The sequence below is a fragment of the Saccopteryx leptura genome, chromosome X (genome assembly GCF_036850995.1).
Source record: "Saccopteryx leptura isolate mSacLep1 chromosome X, mSacLep1_pri_phased_curated, whole genome shotgun sequence".
Lineage (NCBI taxonomy): Eukaryota > Metazoa > Chordata > Mammalia > Chiroptera > Emballonuridae > Saccopteryx > Saccopteryx leptura.
Window position 1 is genome coordinate 39,220,493 of NC_089516.1, and position 17,554 is coordinate 39,238,046.

Sequence of the window (17,554 nt, forward strand, 5' to 3'; positions counted from 1 at the left end):
ACTGTGCTTGTGCACTGGGGACACAAGCATCGGCCCTGCGGGTGGGGCTGCACTCGTGTTCCCAGCCCCGCAGGACTCAGCCAGTTACCTGGCTTCCGCCTTGCCCCTGCAGGTGGGACTGCAGGCGGGACTAATCTCTCACAACTGGCCCACAGCTGGGGGTCAGACTGCTTTTGTGCATCCCGTCCACAGCTGTGGCTGGCCCTCGGCTTCCTCCCCCACCAACGAAACCATGCTTCCACGTCCCTCCACTGCCCGCCCTTTGGGGAGCACTCAGCAGTGTGGGGTGGCTATGTTGCTCAGTGTTCAGCACTCAATACTGTATCCCTGATGGCTCCCTCCTTCTAAGCGATTCTTTGCTCTGACTGCAGCAGGAGGGCTTCTGTTTGGCTGATGACCTGCTTCCCTTTGGTGGTATTGCTGGTTCTAGGAAAAATATTCACTTTAGATTTGGGGAGTGACTCAGCCCAGGGGTTAAGGGTAGCTATCCCTCAAAGTATTTCTCCCTGTGCCTCCTAAATTATATTCTCTTCCTGGCACTCCAGTCTTCTCAGCTCACCCTGAGCCCCGGGTGAGTGATTGTCAAAGAGGTTTTCTGCACGGTCCCTTTATGATGAATCCTGGGTCTGAGAAAGCTGTCTCTTTCTCACAAACAGTATCCTGACTTGTTTCGCTCCTAAATACTGTTTGTGTGTCTCTTCTAGGCTCTGGGGCTGCAGGCTGAGTCTTCTGTCCCCCAGGACCCTCCCCTCTCTGAGAAACTCTCTTCCCACCACGTGAGTCCCTCTGGGCTGCTGCTCGCTCCCGGGAGCTGGGCAGCCCTCTCCAGATTTCTGCTTTTCCTATCAGTCTCGTTGTGGCTTCTTCGATGATCTTTGGTTATAGGTTCCTCTTGGTTTAACCCAAAGTTGGTTTTTCCAGATGATTGTTCTTAAATTTAAGTTGTAATCCACTTTGGTTCTGGGAGGTGGAAGTTTGTATGTCTGCCTACTCCATCACCATCTTGCCGCTCCCTGTACCATAGCTTTTTAATCCATTCGTTCACTGAAGGACACTTGGGCTGTTTCCAGATCTTCACTATTGTAAACAATGCTGCCATAAACATGGGGGTGCATTTCTTCTTTTCAATCATTGATGTGGTTTTCTTGGGATATATTACTAAAAGTGGGATGGCTGGGTCCACAGGCAGTTCCATTTTTAATTTTTTGAGGAATCTCTATACTGTTTTCCACAGTGGCTGCACCAGTCTGCATTCCCACCAGCCGTGCAGGAGGGTTCCCTTTTCTCCACATCCTTGCCAGCACTTATTCTGTGTTGTTTTGTTAATGACTGCCATTCTGACAGTTTTGTAGTTTCTTTTTTGCATTTGAAATTAAGGGGGGAACATAAGGAAGATTACATGAAAATGGGAGAAAGCAAGACAAGTATTGGATTACAGGATAATTAAAATTATGTGTTGTCTTGTGGGTGGTTATTGCCTTTGAGGGGTAGTCTGACAATTCAAAGCTATATTAACCTTGATCTGTGATAGCGAACGTTTTTATAAAACCACCCACTTGGCCTGACCTGTGATGGCGCAGTGGATAAAGCGTCGACCTGGAACGCTGAGGTCGCCGGTTCGAAACCCTGGGCTTACCCAGTCAAGGCACATATGGGAGATGAAGCTTCCTGCTCCTCCCTTCCCTCTCTCCCCCCTTCTCTAAAATAAATAAATAAAATCTTTAAAAAAAAAAATCCACCCACTTTTGCAGTGCTGGTCAACCTGGTCCCTCCCGTCCACTAGTGGGCTTCCAGCTTTCATGGTGGGCGGGAGTGAAGCAACCAAACAGCACTGCGATTTGCCCACCATGAAAGCTGGATCGCCCACTAGTGGGCGGGATGGACAAGGTTGACCAGCAGTGCAAAAGTGGGCAGTTTTTATAAAAAGGTTCACCAACGCAGACCTTGATGCACAAGAGCAATGGATAGGGCTTGTTTAAAAACCTTTCACTAGGCTCTGGCCAGGTAACTCAGTTGGTTAGAGCATTCTCCTGAGACACGAAGGTTGCAGGTTCCATCACTGGTCAGGGCACATATAAGAGTCAACCAGTGAATGCATATATCATTGGAAAAACAAATCGATGTTTTTCTGAAATCAATAAATTTTTTTAAGGAAATCCTTCATTAAAGAGGCTATAGGTTTGCCTGGCCGGTGGTGGCACAGTGGATAGAGCATCAATCTGGGATGCTAAGGTCCCAGGTTCAAAATCCTGAGGTCACCAGCTTAAGGCAGGCTCATCCGGCTGGAGTGCAGACTCACTGGCTTGAGCGTGGGATTATCAACATGATCCCAGGGTCGCTATCTTGAGCCCAAGGTCGCTGGCATTTAGCAAGGGATCACTGGCTTGCTTAGCTTTAGCATCCCCCCCCCCTGCTGTCAAGGCACATATGAGAAGCAGTCAGTGGAAAACTAAAGAGATGCAACTACAAGTTGATGCTTCTCCTCTCTCTCTCTCTCTCTCTCTCTCTCTCTCTCTCTCTCTCACACACACACACACACACACACACACACACACACACACACAACAAACAAATAAAAAGTAAAAAAGAAGACCTGGCTGGTTGGCTCATTGGTAGAGCGTTGGCCTGGCGTGCAGGAGTCCCGGGTTCGATTCCCAGCCAGGGCACACAGGAGAAGCACCCATCTGCTTCTCCACCCCTCCTCCTCTCCTTCCTCTCTGTCTCTCTCTTCCCCTCCCACAGCCAAGGCTCCATTGGAGCAAAGTTGGCCTGGCTGCTGAGGATGGCGCCATGGCCTCTGCCTCAGGCGCTAGAATGGCCCTAGTTGCAACAGAGCAACACCCCAGATGGGCAGAGCATCGCCCCCTGCATGACGGGTGGATCCCGGTCGGGCGCATGCGGGAGTCTGTCTGGCTGCCTCCCCGTTTCCAACTTCAGGAAAAAAAAATACAAAAAAAAAAGTAAAAAAGAAGTTATAGGCGTGCTGTGTAACTAACTACCCACCATGACTTTCCCAAAACACATTTTAAGAAACACTGCCTTGCATGACTTGTGATGGTGTGGTGGATAAAGTGTCAACCTGGAAAGCTGAGGTTGCTGGTTTGAAAACCTAGGCTTGCCTAGTCAAGGCACATATGAGAATTGATGGTTCCTGCTCCTCCCCCCTTCTCTCTCACTCTCTCTCTCTCTCTTCTCTCAAAGATAAATAAGTTTTAAAAATTAAAAAAAAATAAAACACTGCCTTAACATATATACAGAAATGCACATCCATCCTTCCCTGCCCACAGTTATGCCTGTTCTGCAGGAAACATGAACTGATGCATGATATTGCAACATACTGGTATCCACAATGTAAGTATATAGTTACTTTATAACATGAACACTGTGCTAAGCTCTGCAGAAAGGAGAACACAGCAGGCAGAAAAACTGCTATCTATAGAAACTTCTGTTTCCAAGGCTTGCCTTTGGCTGGTATGTATGAATTTGGCTTCGCTCTCATCCCTACCTGATAAGTGTAGTTCACTTTGCCGAGATTGTTGGTACAAATAACATGATTTATTTCTGGCTTCCCTGGATAGAAAGTTGCACATATGTTGCTGCATTTTTTGTTGCTCAGAGAAAGAAGCATGCTCAAGTATGTCCCTCCACAACAGGAAGAGAACATAAGGAAGTCTATGCACAAATTTCTCTATATTCCTGTGTCTTTTTTTTGCCTTGCCAATCCTATCGTGCATCCTTTTTCTGTAATAAACAGCCATGAATAATAACTATATGCTAAGACCTGTGAAATTTTCTACTGAATAATGAATCTGTGTGTGGTCTTGGGGATCCTGAAACATAATCATATTACATAAACTTAATCCTAAAAACCCTAAGGTAGGTAGAAATAAGTGCCTGTCTCTTATGAGAAAGGAGATTAAAGTTACTGAGGTTAAGTGACTTCCCTAGGAACTTGGTTTATAAGAGAGGGAATGCAAATCTCATTCTCCAAAGCCTTAGCTCTTTACTACTATTGCCACCAATTGTGTTTGCCGTAGGTTGAGAGGAGGCAATGGAAGATCATCCAGGGTGATAGTGGTCTGAGACTGCTTCATACAGGAGGTAGGATTTGAGTTGGTCTTGAAGGAAAAACGGACTGCATTAAAATTGATAAAGTGAAGTGCAAAGAGTATTGTTAATATATAGATAGAAATACATGATATATAAGCATGAAGTGGTAAAATACAGGAGTTTTTTAAGAGAAAGCAATATAAGAGTAGAGTGAAATGGAGGGTTTATACTAGGTTTTTCTTCCATACTTGAAAAAAAGAATTGGCAGCTGCCACAGATGGTCTGTGCTACAGTTTGGTGTAAGATTATGTGATCTAACACAATGTATTTAAGTCTAATAAATGAGATAATATGTTTGTTTAATAACATGTTAAGAACAAATAATAAATATCTGTTCTGCAAAGACAACCATGACTACCAAGGATTTTGCCTCCTAAGCAAGTAGAAAACTCAGTATTATTAATATTAAGAAATTATTAAGCCCTGGCCAGATAGCTGAGTTGGTTAGAGGATTGTCCCAAAGCATAGAGGTTGCTGGTTCAATCCCCAGTCAGGTCACCCACAGGAACAGATCTATGTTCCTATCTCTCTCTCCCTTCCTCTCCCTCTAAATCAATAAAATAAAATAAAATAAAATAATTTTAAAGAAATTATTATAAAACTATTAAAAACTTTTTTTTTTGAGCAGAGGAGTGAAATGCTGAAAACAACACTTAACTGACATTAATCGGTGGCAATATGAAGACTATATTGGCTAGAGCCAGGGTGTGAGTCTATTTAGATCATTGCAGTCCATGTATATGATGATTAAGAGCTTAGGGAGTTGTGGACATGAAAGTAGGCATATTGTATCGGATGACTTGCCATGATGTGATGATGAACTGGGTATGTGTGTGTTTGTGGCGAGATCCAGAAGAACTGGGTCGAGGTGGCCTGAAGAAAATGTGGTATTTTTAACAGAAATATGAATTTAGGCAAATTGTCATTCCAAGACCACCACAGGTTTGGCTCTAGATGCATTGAATTTAATATTTATTACAGCCAACTGGAAAAACATATTTGAGAGTTGGTTGTGAAATTTGTTTGAAGGCAGGTCACGGTTTGAGATAAGAAATGGAAACATTTGCATTTGGGTGATCACTGAAATTATTTGAATGTAAGCGTCACCTTGGGGGAAAAGCAGAAAAAAAGAGCACCAAGGATTGAACTCAGGTTTTATTCATTTTAGAAATAAGAAAGGAATGAAGAGCACCTTTGAAGTTAATAAGTAATGTTACTACCTATCATAAAACATATTTGTAGAATAGTTCTTTTTATGTGCATTGATTAGGTATTTTCTGGTGTGTGAACTTTAAGTGGTCTTTTATAGTATGATAGGAATAACTATTAAATGAAATCAATAAATGTTTTTTCTATGTGTGAAGCATAGTTAGACATTGAATAACATTTAAATAACGTTTTTTTTCTTCTCATATGGCACATTATTCTTCGTAACTTTTGGAAGGAATATATGTGTATCTATCTTTCTGTTGCCTCTTTAGGAGCAGTCTTGCCCCAGCCCCCATTTCATTAAACTACTCGTTTTGGTTTGTTAATTATTTCTTCCTCCACTGTTGGCTGCTGTGCCAAATAGTGCAGCTGCCATCTTTGACTCCCTACTGAGTGTTCAAGATGACTTTTTCCACCAGAGTTGTACACAAGAATACTGGCTTTTCCCTTAGTGCAGAAATATGGGGGTTTTTTTCTTTTTAAAAACGACTTATTTAACAGCCATTTATATAGCACTTAGTATGCAAAAGACATTGCTCTAAGAATGCTTTCCACATTAACCGATTTAATCCTCATAGCAAACCAGTGAGGGATATTCTGTTAGTACCCATATTTTACTGATGAGCTTAGTTACCTTGTCCATGGAGTACTTACATGAATGATATTCAAGCTTAGCTCTGTACAACAAATTTTTTAGAAAATGAAGGAAATTAGCACAAAAATATTCTTAAGAAAAGCTAGGTGGGCAAAAATTCTGGCACTAATGTACATATATGTTTCTGGCTATCTTTTTCTTTTCACTCCTACCTGCTGAGATTTTTTGAGGGTAAGAAAACAATATAAAGGCTTTAGCTCCAAATATTGTGCTATTTGTTCCCTCATTGAAACTGGCAGATAATTAAACGAATGTACAGCAAGGTAATAGGAAAATGTGGTGTTTTGTTATAGGCTGGCTTGTATGCCTTTGTGGTTTTTTTGTTTTTTTGTTTTGTTTTGTTTTGTTTTAAAGGGACAGAGAGAGAGTCAGATAGAGGGATAGATAGGGACAGACAGACAGGAACAGAGAGAGATGAGAAGCATCAATCATCAGTTTTTCGTTGCGACACCGTAGTTGTTCATTGATTGCTTTCTCATATGTGCCATGACCACGGGCCTTCAGCAGACTGAGTAATCCCTCGCTCCAGCCAGTGAGCTTGGGTCCATGCTAGTGAGCTTTTTTTTTTGCTCAAGCCAGATGAGCCCATGCTCAAGCTGGCTATCCTGGGGTCTCGAACCTGGGTCCTTCCGCATCCCAGTCCGACGCTCTATCCACTGCGCCACCACCTGGTCAGGCTGGGTTTTAAGTCTTAGAAAAGTAGAAATTCCAACGAGATTAGCATGTTATTTTGGTACATCATGGTTGCACCAAATTAGTAAACATTATTTTTATAAAACACTTTTGTATATGTGAATATGTTCCAATTAATTCATTAAATTATTCTTAAGCAATTTCACTATTATGTTTCTATTTAACACTTAATCTCCTTGAATCTAAGCTTTTAGTAGTGCAGGGTTCATTACAAACTACGTATAAGGAATCATTGAGATTATCATGTTCTGTGTTATTAAAGCAATTTCCTCATCCATTTCCCAGTTTATTGCTTGACGTGGTACAATGGACAGCACACTGACCTAACAGTCAGGACGCCTGGGTTCTCTACCCAGTATATAACCCTAGCTCTTTACCTTCTGGATCCTAATCTTCCCATCCAAAAAACAGAGTGATGCTTGCTGAACCTATGTCACAGGCCTGTTATGAGTTTCAAAGAAGATAAAGAAAAGTACTTTAAAAGTATTAATATGGAGGCTTCTTTCATTATCCTTTGCATTTTCCGTATTTGTTCACAATTTTTAAAAAATGTACCATAACAAATGTACAAGGAATTTTCACATGCTTATTTAAATAAATTCCTGGAATTTTTTTTTTTTTTTTTGTATTTTTCCGAAGTGAGAAGCCGGGGGGGGGGGGGGGGCAACAGACAGACTCCTGCATGCACCTGACCGGGATCCACCCAGCATGCCCACTAGGGGGCAATGCTTGGCCTATCTGGGGCGTTGCTCCTCTGCAACTGGAGACATTTTAGTAGTCCCTGAGGCAGAGGCCACAGAGCCATCCTCAGTACCCTGGCCAACTTTGCTCCCATGGAGCCTTGGATGCAGGAGGGGAAGAGAGAGATAGAGAGGAGGGAGAGGGGGAGGGGTGGAGAAGCAGATGGGCACTTCTCCTGTGTGCCCTGGCCGGGAATCGAACCCAGGACTTCCACATGCTGGGCCAACGCTCTACCGCTGAGCCAACTGGCCAGGGCTGATCCCTGGAAATTTTATTGTGCTTAAATTTCACAACTGTATTTCCTTAAATTTATTTTAGATACACTATTTAAATTTTGGTTTATAATCAGTCAGAGGAATTAGAATTTCATGAATCTTTTCTATGAGAATGATTTAGTAAGCTTGTAATAGTAATAAATAATTTTTTTCTTTTTATTAAATTTTTTGGGGTGATATTGGTTATAAGTACTAAATAAAGACTTAGTGTGCACCCTGGCTGGATAGCTCAGTTGGTTGGAGCATCATCCCAAAGTGCAGAGGTTGCTGGTTCAATCCCTGGTCAGGGCACATACAGGAACAGTTTGATGTTTCTGTCTCTCTTTTTCCCTCTCCCTCCCCTTCTTCTCTCACTGAAATCAATAAATAAAATTTAAAAAAGACTTAGTGTGATATTCCGATTGGAAACGTTTCACTGATAGAGATACCTATAATTGATTTCTTTGATTAGTGTGATATTCCAATTGGAAACGTTTCGCTGATAGAGATACCTATAATTGATTCCTTTGATTAGTGTGATACTCCGATTGGAAACGTTTCGCTGATAGAGATACCTATAATTGATTCCTTTGATCTTTTTGAACATCCTGTCCTCCTGTCCATACTCATGAAGCTCACACACCATCTGCATCCTTGTTCCTGCTATCTAGATACACATCCTTTTTATCATTAACAAACAAATTATCACTTAAAAAATTAAATGAGAGCACTGTTTAAGCCTGGTTTTCTCTAAAGCTGAGATGGCGTCTGATGTCCAGGGCCTCATCTCTGAAGAATGCAGGATTGCTATTAATCATGTGGCATCTTATGAGCTGCACATCAGTGATGCTTATTTGTCTATGTCCTGTTACTATGGCGACGATGCTGAAGCACCTCTTTTTGCCTGATTCTTTGGAGACCAAGCTGAGGTGAAGAGGGAACATGCAAAGCAGTTCCTAAGATACCTGAAAAGACAAGCGGGTAAGATCTGCCTTCCCGCGATTCAGAGACCTAATATAGATAATTGGGGAACTGGTGTACAAGCTCTATCTAGCAGGCATCCCCAAACTAGGGCCCGCAGGCCGCATGTGGCCCCCTGAGGCCATTTATCCGGCCCCCCGCCGCACTTCCAGAAGGGGCACCTCTTTCATTGGTGATCAGTGAGAGGAGCACTGTATGTGGCGGCCCTCCAACCGTCTGAGAGACAGTGAACTGGCCCCTTGTGTAGAAAGTTTGGGGACCCCTGCTAGAGACTGCTCTGAAGTTGGAGAACAAGTTAACCAAGCTGCTGGAAGACCTGAAGTCGGTGGCTTCTGCCAATAGTGAAACTGATCTCTTACGCTTCATGGGAAAGTACTTGGATAAGCAGAAGAGGAACACAAACTATCTGGAACGCCAGATTATGTATCATAAGACCCAGGAAGAAAAGCAGGCCCAGGAAGAAGACATACATAAAAAGCCTGCTGAAATGTCAGGTAAAAAGTCTTAACATCTGAAGATCAGAAAACAAGTCTTCCTGTTGTAGTAGGTCCCAAGATCAGCTGCTTAAGAATCTTAATCTCCATTTGACAGAAGACTGCTTTCCTTCATCGTTGTGTGTACAAATAAATCTGTCTTTGCATTACAATTGTGTAAAGAGATTGCAATTGGAGTACAAAAAGGGGTTAACTCATCATTATGAGTTCCGTGAAAACTTTTTTAGGACAGTAGGTGCATTACTCTTAAAAATTAAAATAGGCCTGACCTGTGGTGGCGCAGTGGATAAAGCATTGACCTGGAAATGCTGAGGTCGCCGGTTTGAAACCCTGGGCTTGCCTGGTCAAGGCACATATGGGAGTTGATGCTTCCTGCTCCTCCCCCCTTCTCTCTCTCTGTCTCTCTCTCCTTGCTCTCTCTCTCTCTGTCTCTCTCTCTCCCTCTCTCTCTCCTCTCTAAAAAAATGAATAAATAAAAAAAAATTAAAATAAAATAAAGTAAAATAAAATAAATTAAATGAGATTCTAGTTTTCTGAAGCTATTCCAAGTCAGTATGGCTTACTGAAAAGGGAGAGAGAGAGCCCTGGTCTCGGCTTCAGGGGTCCAGGCCCGGCTCTGCTGGTAACTAATTGCAAGAACTCAGGCATGTCAGTTTTCTTTTTCTGAGCCTCATTTCCCCATTATAAACAAATCGGTTGGATTATACTTCTGAGGTATTTCTCCTTTTAACATCCTGTGATTGTTTTTTAACTCTTCTAAGTATTTACTTGAGGAAACTGACGGAAAGATTAGGGTTGATAGTAATTTTTTTAATTTAGAGATACTATTTATTATATTTGATTTATACCTAAGGTAACCATATAATTTGCCATACAAACAAGAGGGATCTTTTGAGAGTGAAAGGAGTAGTACTGTTAGTAATTATTTCAGGACAACAGCTTTAAACCAGAACTGCCTCAGATAAATTAGAATGTCTAGTTATCCTATCTGTCAATTGCATTGCTGTCCAAAGAAAAGTATTTATTTATCAGTTTAAATTCCTTTTCATGGTTTCCCTATTTTTTCTTATAGATCCACAGTCAGTGGAGAGTAATACAGCATCATGCCAACAGTCTCCAGCTAGTAAAAAAGGGATGTTCACAGATGACTTACACAAACTGGTGGATGACTGGACAAAGGAAACTGTAGGAAATTCTCTTATTAAGCCAAGTTTAAACCAACTTAAACAGAGTCAACAAAAATTAGAGACAGACAACAGGAACAAAGTACTTGAAGTAAGTTGTTTATACCTGATTCTCTTTATTTATAAGAATTAAAACCATAAAAATTGCCTGACCGGGCAGTGGCGCAGTGGATAGAGCGTCGGACTGGGATGCAGAAGACCCAGGTTCGAGACCCCGAGGTCGCCAGCTTGAGTGAGGGCTCATCTGGTTTGAGCAAAAGCTCACCAGCTTGAGCCCAAGGTCACTGACTCGAGCAAGGGGTTACTCGGTCTGCTGAAGGCCCGCGGTCAAGGCACGTATGAGAAGGCAATCAATGAACAATTAAGGTGGTATTGCAATGCACAACGAAAAACTAATGATTGATGCTTCTCATCTCTCCGTTCCTGTCTGTCTGTCCCTGTCTATCCCTCTCTCTGACTCTCTCTCTGTCTCTGTAAAAAAAAAAAAGAAAAAAACCCATAAAAATTGATTCGCTTAGGCCTATGGTTACAGTTACTATGAGAGAGTGATATGACTTCACAAGGTACAGACCTTTATCCTTGTCTAGATTCATTATGTCTTTAAACAGATTATCTTTTAGACCAGGGGTCAACATATTTTTGGGGGGAAGTTGTTAGTTAATAATTACTGTATTTTCAAGCCTTGTGGTTGCCACTATTCAACTCTCATTGTAGTGCAAATGCAACCATACATAATACATATATAATGGGTGTGGCTTTGTTCCATAAAAATTCGATTTGCAAAAAGAGGTATGAGACCTTATGTTGCTGACCCTTGTTTTAGACTATCGGTATGAAAAAAAAGTCAATATCAAAAAGAAAGCATCAAGGGTGAGGGTTAGTTAATTCCATCCTGTGGGTTTTGAGACAAAGCTGTCTTATGTTATACATCAACATTCTTGGACCCAATAAGTTACCATTATTCAGTATGAAAAAGAATTTTAAAGCTCTTCAAGCTAGAATGTTATAAAAGACATCTTAAGTTTATGGGCAAGATACCTAGCTAATTGCATATGGCCTCAGTCAGTTGTACATGCATTTGAAATGCACAAAGATGTCCACAGTGCATTCTGAACTGGGGAGGATGAAGGCTTGTAGGACTATATATACAATAAGATTATATACACAGGGGTCGGCAAAAGTAGGTTTAGCCTGACCAGGTGGTGGAGCAGTGGATAGAATGTCGGACTGGGATGCAGAGGACCCAGATTTGAAGCCCCAAGGTTGCGGACTAGAGTGCGGGCTGGCCAGCTTGAGTGCAGGGTCACTACTTGAGCATGGGATCACGGACATGACCCCATGGTCGCTGGCTTAAACCCAAGGTTGCTGGCTTAAAACCCAAGGTTGCTGGCTTCAGCAAGGGGTCACTCGCTCTGCTGTAGCCGCCCAGTCAAGGCACATATAGGAAAGTAATCAAGGAACAACTAAGGTGCCACAATGAAGAATTGATTCTTCTCATCTCTCTCCCTTCCTGTCTGTCTGTTCCTATCTATCCCTCTCTCTGTCTATCATCACACACAAAAAAAGTAGGTTTACAGTTGTATGTAAAAATTTATTCTATTATTTATTAATTATTGTATTATTTTCCATAAGAACTGTGAACCTACTTTTGCCAAACTCTGTATAGTATTTGTGTGTAATTGTATATATTGGATATATGTGTCTGTGCATAAAAATAGGAAAATTCATTAACAGTATAGATGGTGGAATTTGGGCCTTATTTAATTTGTACTTTTCTGTGTTTGAAGTTTTAAAATAAGTATCATTTTTTCAAAATGAGTACATCTATTAAAATGTGCATCGAGCTTAGAATCTGAATGTTCATTATTGAAAAAGATATGTCTGCGTGTTATGTCTGTGTGCATATATGGGTGTATATGTAGTCATCGCATATAGTTTGGTAAAGAAAGTCTGAAAATACATTTAGTGTAAACGTTGAATAAAAATTTCCAAAAGCCTAAACTTCCTAAACTAGTAAGCTTTATATATGCTTGGGTGTTCTTTATATTTGTCTTACTCCTGGCACCAGTTTATACATAGATAGTATCACCAGTGTAAAAATGGGAAGCCTTTAGAGGCACACTGCAAGGCGTAAATGCATTTGTGCTGCCAGTGAGACGTCTCTGATCACTGTGTCAGTGGAGGCTTTTGTTGACTAGTAGGGGGGTATTTTATTGCAGTATAATGGGGGAGAGTTGGAGGAAGAGTGAGTAGAAAATGGAGTTTGAATGAAGGTGGTGAAGGTCTTTAAACAGACTTAGGTTCTGGTGTCAGCTTAGTTATTCACTTGCTGTGTGACTTTAGACAAGTCATTTGTGCCTCAGTTTTCATGTCTTTAAAACAGGGATGATACCTACCTGCCTTGCAGAATTGCTGTGAGGATTAAATGATATAACATTTATGAAGTACTTAGCACATAATAGTACCCTATATTTGTTAACTATCTTTACATTCGGATGCTTATATCTTTGTGTGGAGAGCCTATCTGACTATCTGATGTTCTTGAATGTTACTGTTATAGCCTTACTTTAAAAATGTTGTAACAATTATGTGCCAGATTCATTATATGTGCCAATTTCTCTGCTAGGCACTGGGTTTGATGAGCAAAAACAAGTATATTCCCTCCTCTCATAGAACTTATACTTTGGTGGGACAGTTAGACATGAACAGACTTGTATAAATAATTATAAAATTGCAGCTGTAGCCTGACCAGGCGGTGGCGCAGTGGATAGAGCGTCAGACTGGGATGCGGAAGGACCCAGGTTCGAGACCCCGAGGTCGCCAGCTTGAGCGCAGGCTCATCTGGTTTGAGCAAAAATTCATCAGCTTGGACCCAAGGTCGCTGGCTCAAGCAAAGGCTTACTCGGTCTGCTGAAGGCCCATGGTCAAGGCACATATGAGAGAGCAATCAATGAACAACTAAGGTGTCGCAATGCGCAATGAAAACTAATGATTGATGCTTCTCATCTCTCCGTTCCTGTCTGTCTGTCCCTGTCTATCCCTCACTCTGACTCCCTCTCTGTCTCTGTAAAAAATAAAGTAAAATAAAAAAATTAAAAAAAAATTGCAGCTGTAATAAAGACTGTAACGAAGATACAGTAAAGGGACATTTGACTAGGAAAGGGAAGTCAAGGAAAGCTTCTCTGAGAAAGTGATAACTGAGCAGAGATCTTAAGGATGAAGAGGTGTTAACTAGGTGAGAGGGGGAGGGACTATGACTCTAAGCAGACCGGACAGCAAACCCAAGAATCATGTGCGGGGAAAGGGAGCATGGAGGGACTGAAAGGAGGCCGGTTTGGCCGATGTGAGCAGAGCAGAGAGGAATTTGGTACATAGTAAATCTAAGGGGGTAGGTAGGGTCTTAAAAATGGTGACAGTAGGAACCTTGTCTTTATTTTAAGGAAGGTAACCATTTAAATCCTAGAGTTTGCCTGACCTGTGGTGGCGCAGTGGATAAAGCGTCGACCTGGAAATGCTGAGGTCGCCGGTTCGAAACCCTGAGCTTGCCTGGTCAAGGCACATATGGGAGTTGATGCTTCCAGCTCCTCCCCCCCTTCTCTCTCTCTGTCTCTCCTCTCTCTCTGTCTCTCTCTCTCTCTGTCTCTCCTTCTCTCTAAAATGAATAAATAAATAAATAAATAAATAAAAAATAATAATAAATCCTAGAGTTAACATGATCAGATTTGCTTTTTGAAAAGATCACTCTTACTTAAAGCAAGAGGATTATGGGAGGTAAGAGTAGATAGTGGTAGACCGATTAAGAGTTAGTCACAGTATTTTAAATAAAGAGAAGTTGAGATAGAGAGAAGTGAACAGATTCCAAGAAATGTTTAAGAGGTAAAACGGACCATATTTAGTGATGGAATGAATGTACGGCAGAGGAGAGGGGACAGACCTGGGTTTCTAGCGGGTTTTATTGTCTGTCATTCCCGCATACCAGTCACCAAGAGGGAGAACTTGAGCAGGCAGTGTGTTTCAGTAGAAGAAAGATCATATGTTTGATTTTGGTCGTTTGAATCTGAGATACTTTTGAAATATCCAAGAGAAGATTAAGTATAATAATAGGTCATCTCCAATTTTATGTTAAAAATAAAAGTCACATTGTTATTTCTAAAATAATGTTATAGAATTTAATCAATGCAGAAAAGTACAAATTTTAAAATACTGCCTGCAAATCCCACCACCCGGAAATAATTATTACTAACTTCAGATTAACATCATTCCAGTTATCTTTCTATATCTGTATATGGATACATGGAAATACATTTATAAAAATGCTGTATGTGCTGTTTTGAATCAGAGTATTAAATTTAATTTTACTTTAACAGAACAAAAATACTGATATGAAGAAAGACTGGTGAACTTTAATATTTTTTAACTCAAAAGATATCTTTCTTTTAAGCTAGACACAGACAGACAGGAAGGGAGAGGGATGAGAAGGATCAACTCATAGTTGCATCACTTTAGTTGTTCATTGACTGCTTCTCATACATGCCTTGACCAGGTTGGGGGAGGGGGCCTCCAGCAGAGCCAGTGACCTTTTGTTCAAACCAGTGACCTTAGGGCCCAAGTCAGAGACCTAGGGGTCATGTCTGTGAGCCCATGTTCAAGCTGGCAACCTCAGAATTTCAAACCTGGATGTTCTGCACCCCAGGTTGACACTCGATCCACTGTTCCACCACTGGTCGGGCAATATCGTGTATTCTTTTTTTTTTTTTTTTTTTTTTTTTTTACAGAGACAGAGAGTCAGAGAGAGGGATAGATAGGGACAGACAGACAGGAACGGGGAGAGATGAGAAGCATCAATCATCAGTGTTTCGTTGCGACACCTTAGTTGTTCATTGATTGCTTTCTCATATGTGCCTTGACCATGGGGCTACAGCAGATGGAGTAACACCTTGCTTGAGCCAGCGACCTTGGGTCCAAGCTGGTGAGCTTTGCTCAAACCAAATGAGCCCGCACTCAATCAAGCTGGCGACCTCGGGGTCTCGAACCTGGGTCCTCCGCATCCCAGTCTGACGCCCTATCCACTGTGCCACCGCCTGGTCAGGCTCATTTATTCTTGAGTCAAGTTTAAAGCCTTTACCCTAACTTTAGTTGAAACTTTAGTTGAAAGTTTATTTGAAAGGGTTTTAGTGCCCTGGCTGCAAAGTTCAGTTGTTAGAACATCATCCAGACACACAAAGGTTGCCAGTTTGATCCCCAGTCAGGCACATACAGAAACAGATCAATATTTATCTCTCTCTCCCTCTCCCTCTCCCTTCCTCTCTAAAATCAATTTTAAAAAAGTAATAAAAAGAAAGGGTTTAGTTTCACCCAATTTAGAAGAACTAAGCATTTGGGAGGGATACCAAACTCCCTTTTAAGTGAGGATTATTTTACTTCCATTGGACTTCTAATTCCCCTGTGTAGAAAATTTCAGTAATTATCTCTATATAGATATTATCTATATATATATATATAGATATTATCTATATATTATATATATAGATAATTACTGAAATATATATATGCACACCTAATCACAGTACAATATGATAAGAGGAGTCAGGAATAAATTTTATCAATACTGTCAAAACCATAATTATCTTGAGTCTAACTTTCCAAAAATATAACAGAAATGTCAGGCTTTATTTATGATAGTGAGTAGAAGGGAGTAGGGGGTGATATTTATTGAGTGCCTACTGTATGCCAGGTTCTTTAACCCATGCCACACTTAGTCATGCCCCTCTGTCTCCAAAGAATTAAGAGTGTAGTAAGATATGGGGTATTGCTGAATAAGAGAATTCCTGGGTCTGTAAAAAGGAAATAAAAACAGAAGAGTAGTGCTAGCATGAGGAAAGGAGACACTAAACTGAGGTTTAGGCCTTCAGTTAGCTGGAACAGTGTTCAAATCCTCACCTCACTATTAATTTGCTTAGTGTGTTCGTTGTTACCAATTTTGAGCTTCTATTTCCTCATCTGACAATGCCTACCTTGCAGAGAAGTTAGGAAGATGAGATGGATAAGGTGTGCAACTATGCTTAGCACACATAAAGGTGCTGCAAAAATGATAGCCACTCATAGTAATAATGGAAGTAGTAAGCCTGAAAGAATAGGAAGGAATATAGATGGGTAAAAGCATCTCCAAATAAACTGATCTTTTGTTTTTATTTTTGTTTTTATTAGAATACTTCATCTACTCTGGGCTACACATCAACATGGATTCCTCCTATGTCCCAAATCCGTGGAGCTGTCCCAACCTCCTTGCCACAAGGACTCTCACTCCCTTCATTTCCTGGGCCGTTATCATCATACGGAATGCCCCATGTTTGTCAGTATAATGCTGTCGGGGGGCCAGGATATCCTGTACAGTGGGTAGGAATTTCAGCAACGCCACAACAGTCTGTAGTAATTCCTGCCCAAACTGGGGGACCTTTCCAGCCGGGGATGAATTTGCCAGCGTTTCCAGTTTCATCAGTTCAGAATCCATCCATGATCCCTCCTGGTCCCAAATGAATCAGAGTAGGTGATGAAGAAAAGGGAGATTTTTTTTTTCAGAATTATTTTCAGGACACTTAAGATATTAAACTTTTTTCTTCAGTTCTACCATATTTTCCCTCATTTGAGTTTACTTTCCATTGTATTTTGTTGTTGTTCAATGTAGTATTTGCTATAGCTCATCATTCTGTAGAACTGTGCAGTTTGTACATAGAACACTGCACACAAAAATCTTTTTTCACTTCAAATCCTATCCTCTTTGATACTTGATTTTTTTAAAATACTGTTCAGAATGCTTTAAATAAGCTCGGCTTGAGCATTACCATTTCCAGGACACTTTCCTTGAATTGCTGAAAACCCTCCATTTTTTACTGCTGCTGTCTGCAGCTGAATACTTTTCTTTAAAATGTATAAAAACTATTTAAATTGATATTCCCCAAATGTGGACTAAGTGAGACCATCCAACAGCCGGAGTCTTATGGGATTCTTCACATGTTTATCTTAGGTTTACCTTTCACAGAAGGCAGGGTAATGTTGCAGGTAACGTTTTGGTGTATAAAATTAGAATAACTTTGTCAACTAATGTAGAACATAAACCCTTTTTAATGTGATTTTCTTCCCGTCGTCACAGCTGTAGGAGTGAAGCCTTGTTTTAGGTGAGGCGGAAAGAAAGGAAAAAACAGAACTGTAACAGTTCCTTGATTCTGCAGATAC

At 41.0% G+C, this 17,554-nt stretch overlaps 1 protein-coding gene and 1 pseudogene across 1 annotated transcript in view; both read left to right on the forward strand.

The window, feature by feature from the left end:
• Positions 1-16,997, forward strand: part of WNK3 (WNK lysine deficient protein kinase 3) — a 183,157-nt gene extending 166,160 nt beyond the window's left edge. The window contains exons 21-22 of the mRNA XM_066356281.1: positions 10,210-10,412; positions 16,529-16,997. Coding sequence (XP_066212378.1) covers positions 10,210-10,412; positions 16,529-16,858 — 533 coding nt within the window. The 3' untranslated portion in view covers positions 16,859-16,997. The remainder of the gene's footprint in view (positions 1-10,209; positions 10,413-16,528) is intronic.
• On the forward strand, positions 8,424-9,151 carry LOC136385411 (ferritin, heavy subunit-like; annotated as a pseudogene).
• Positions 16,998-17,554: the final 557 nt, after the last annotated feature.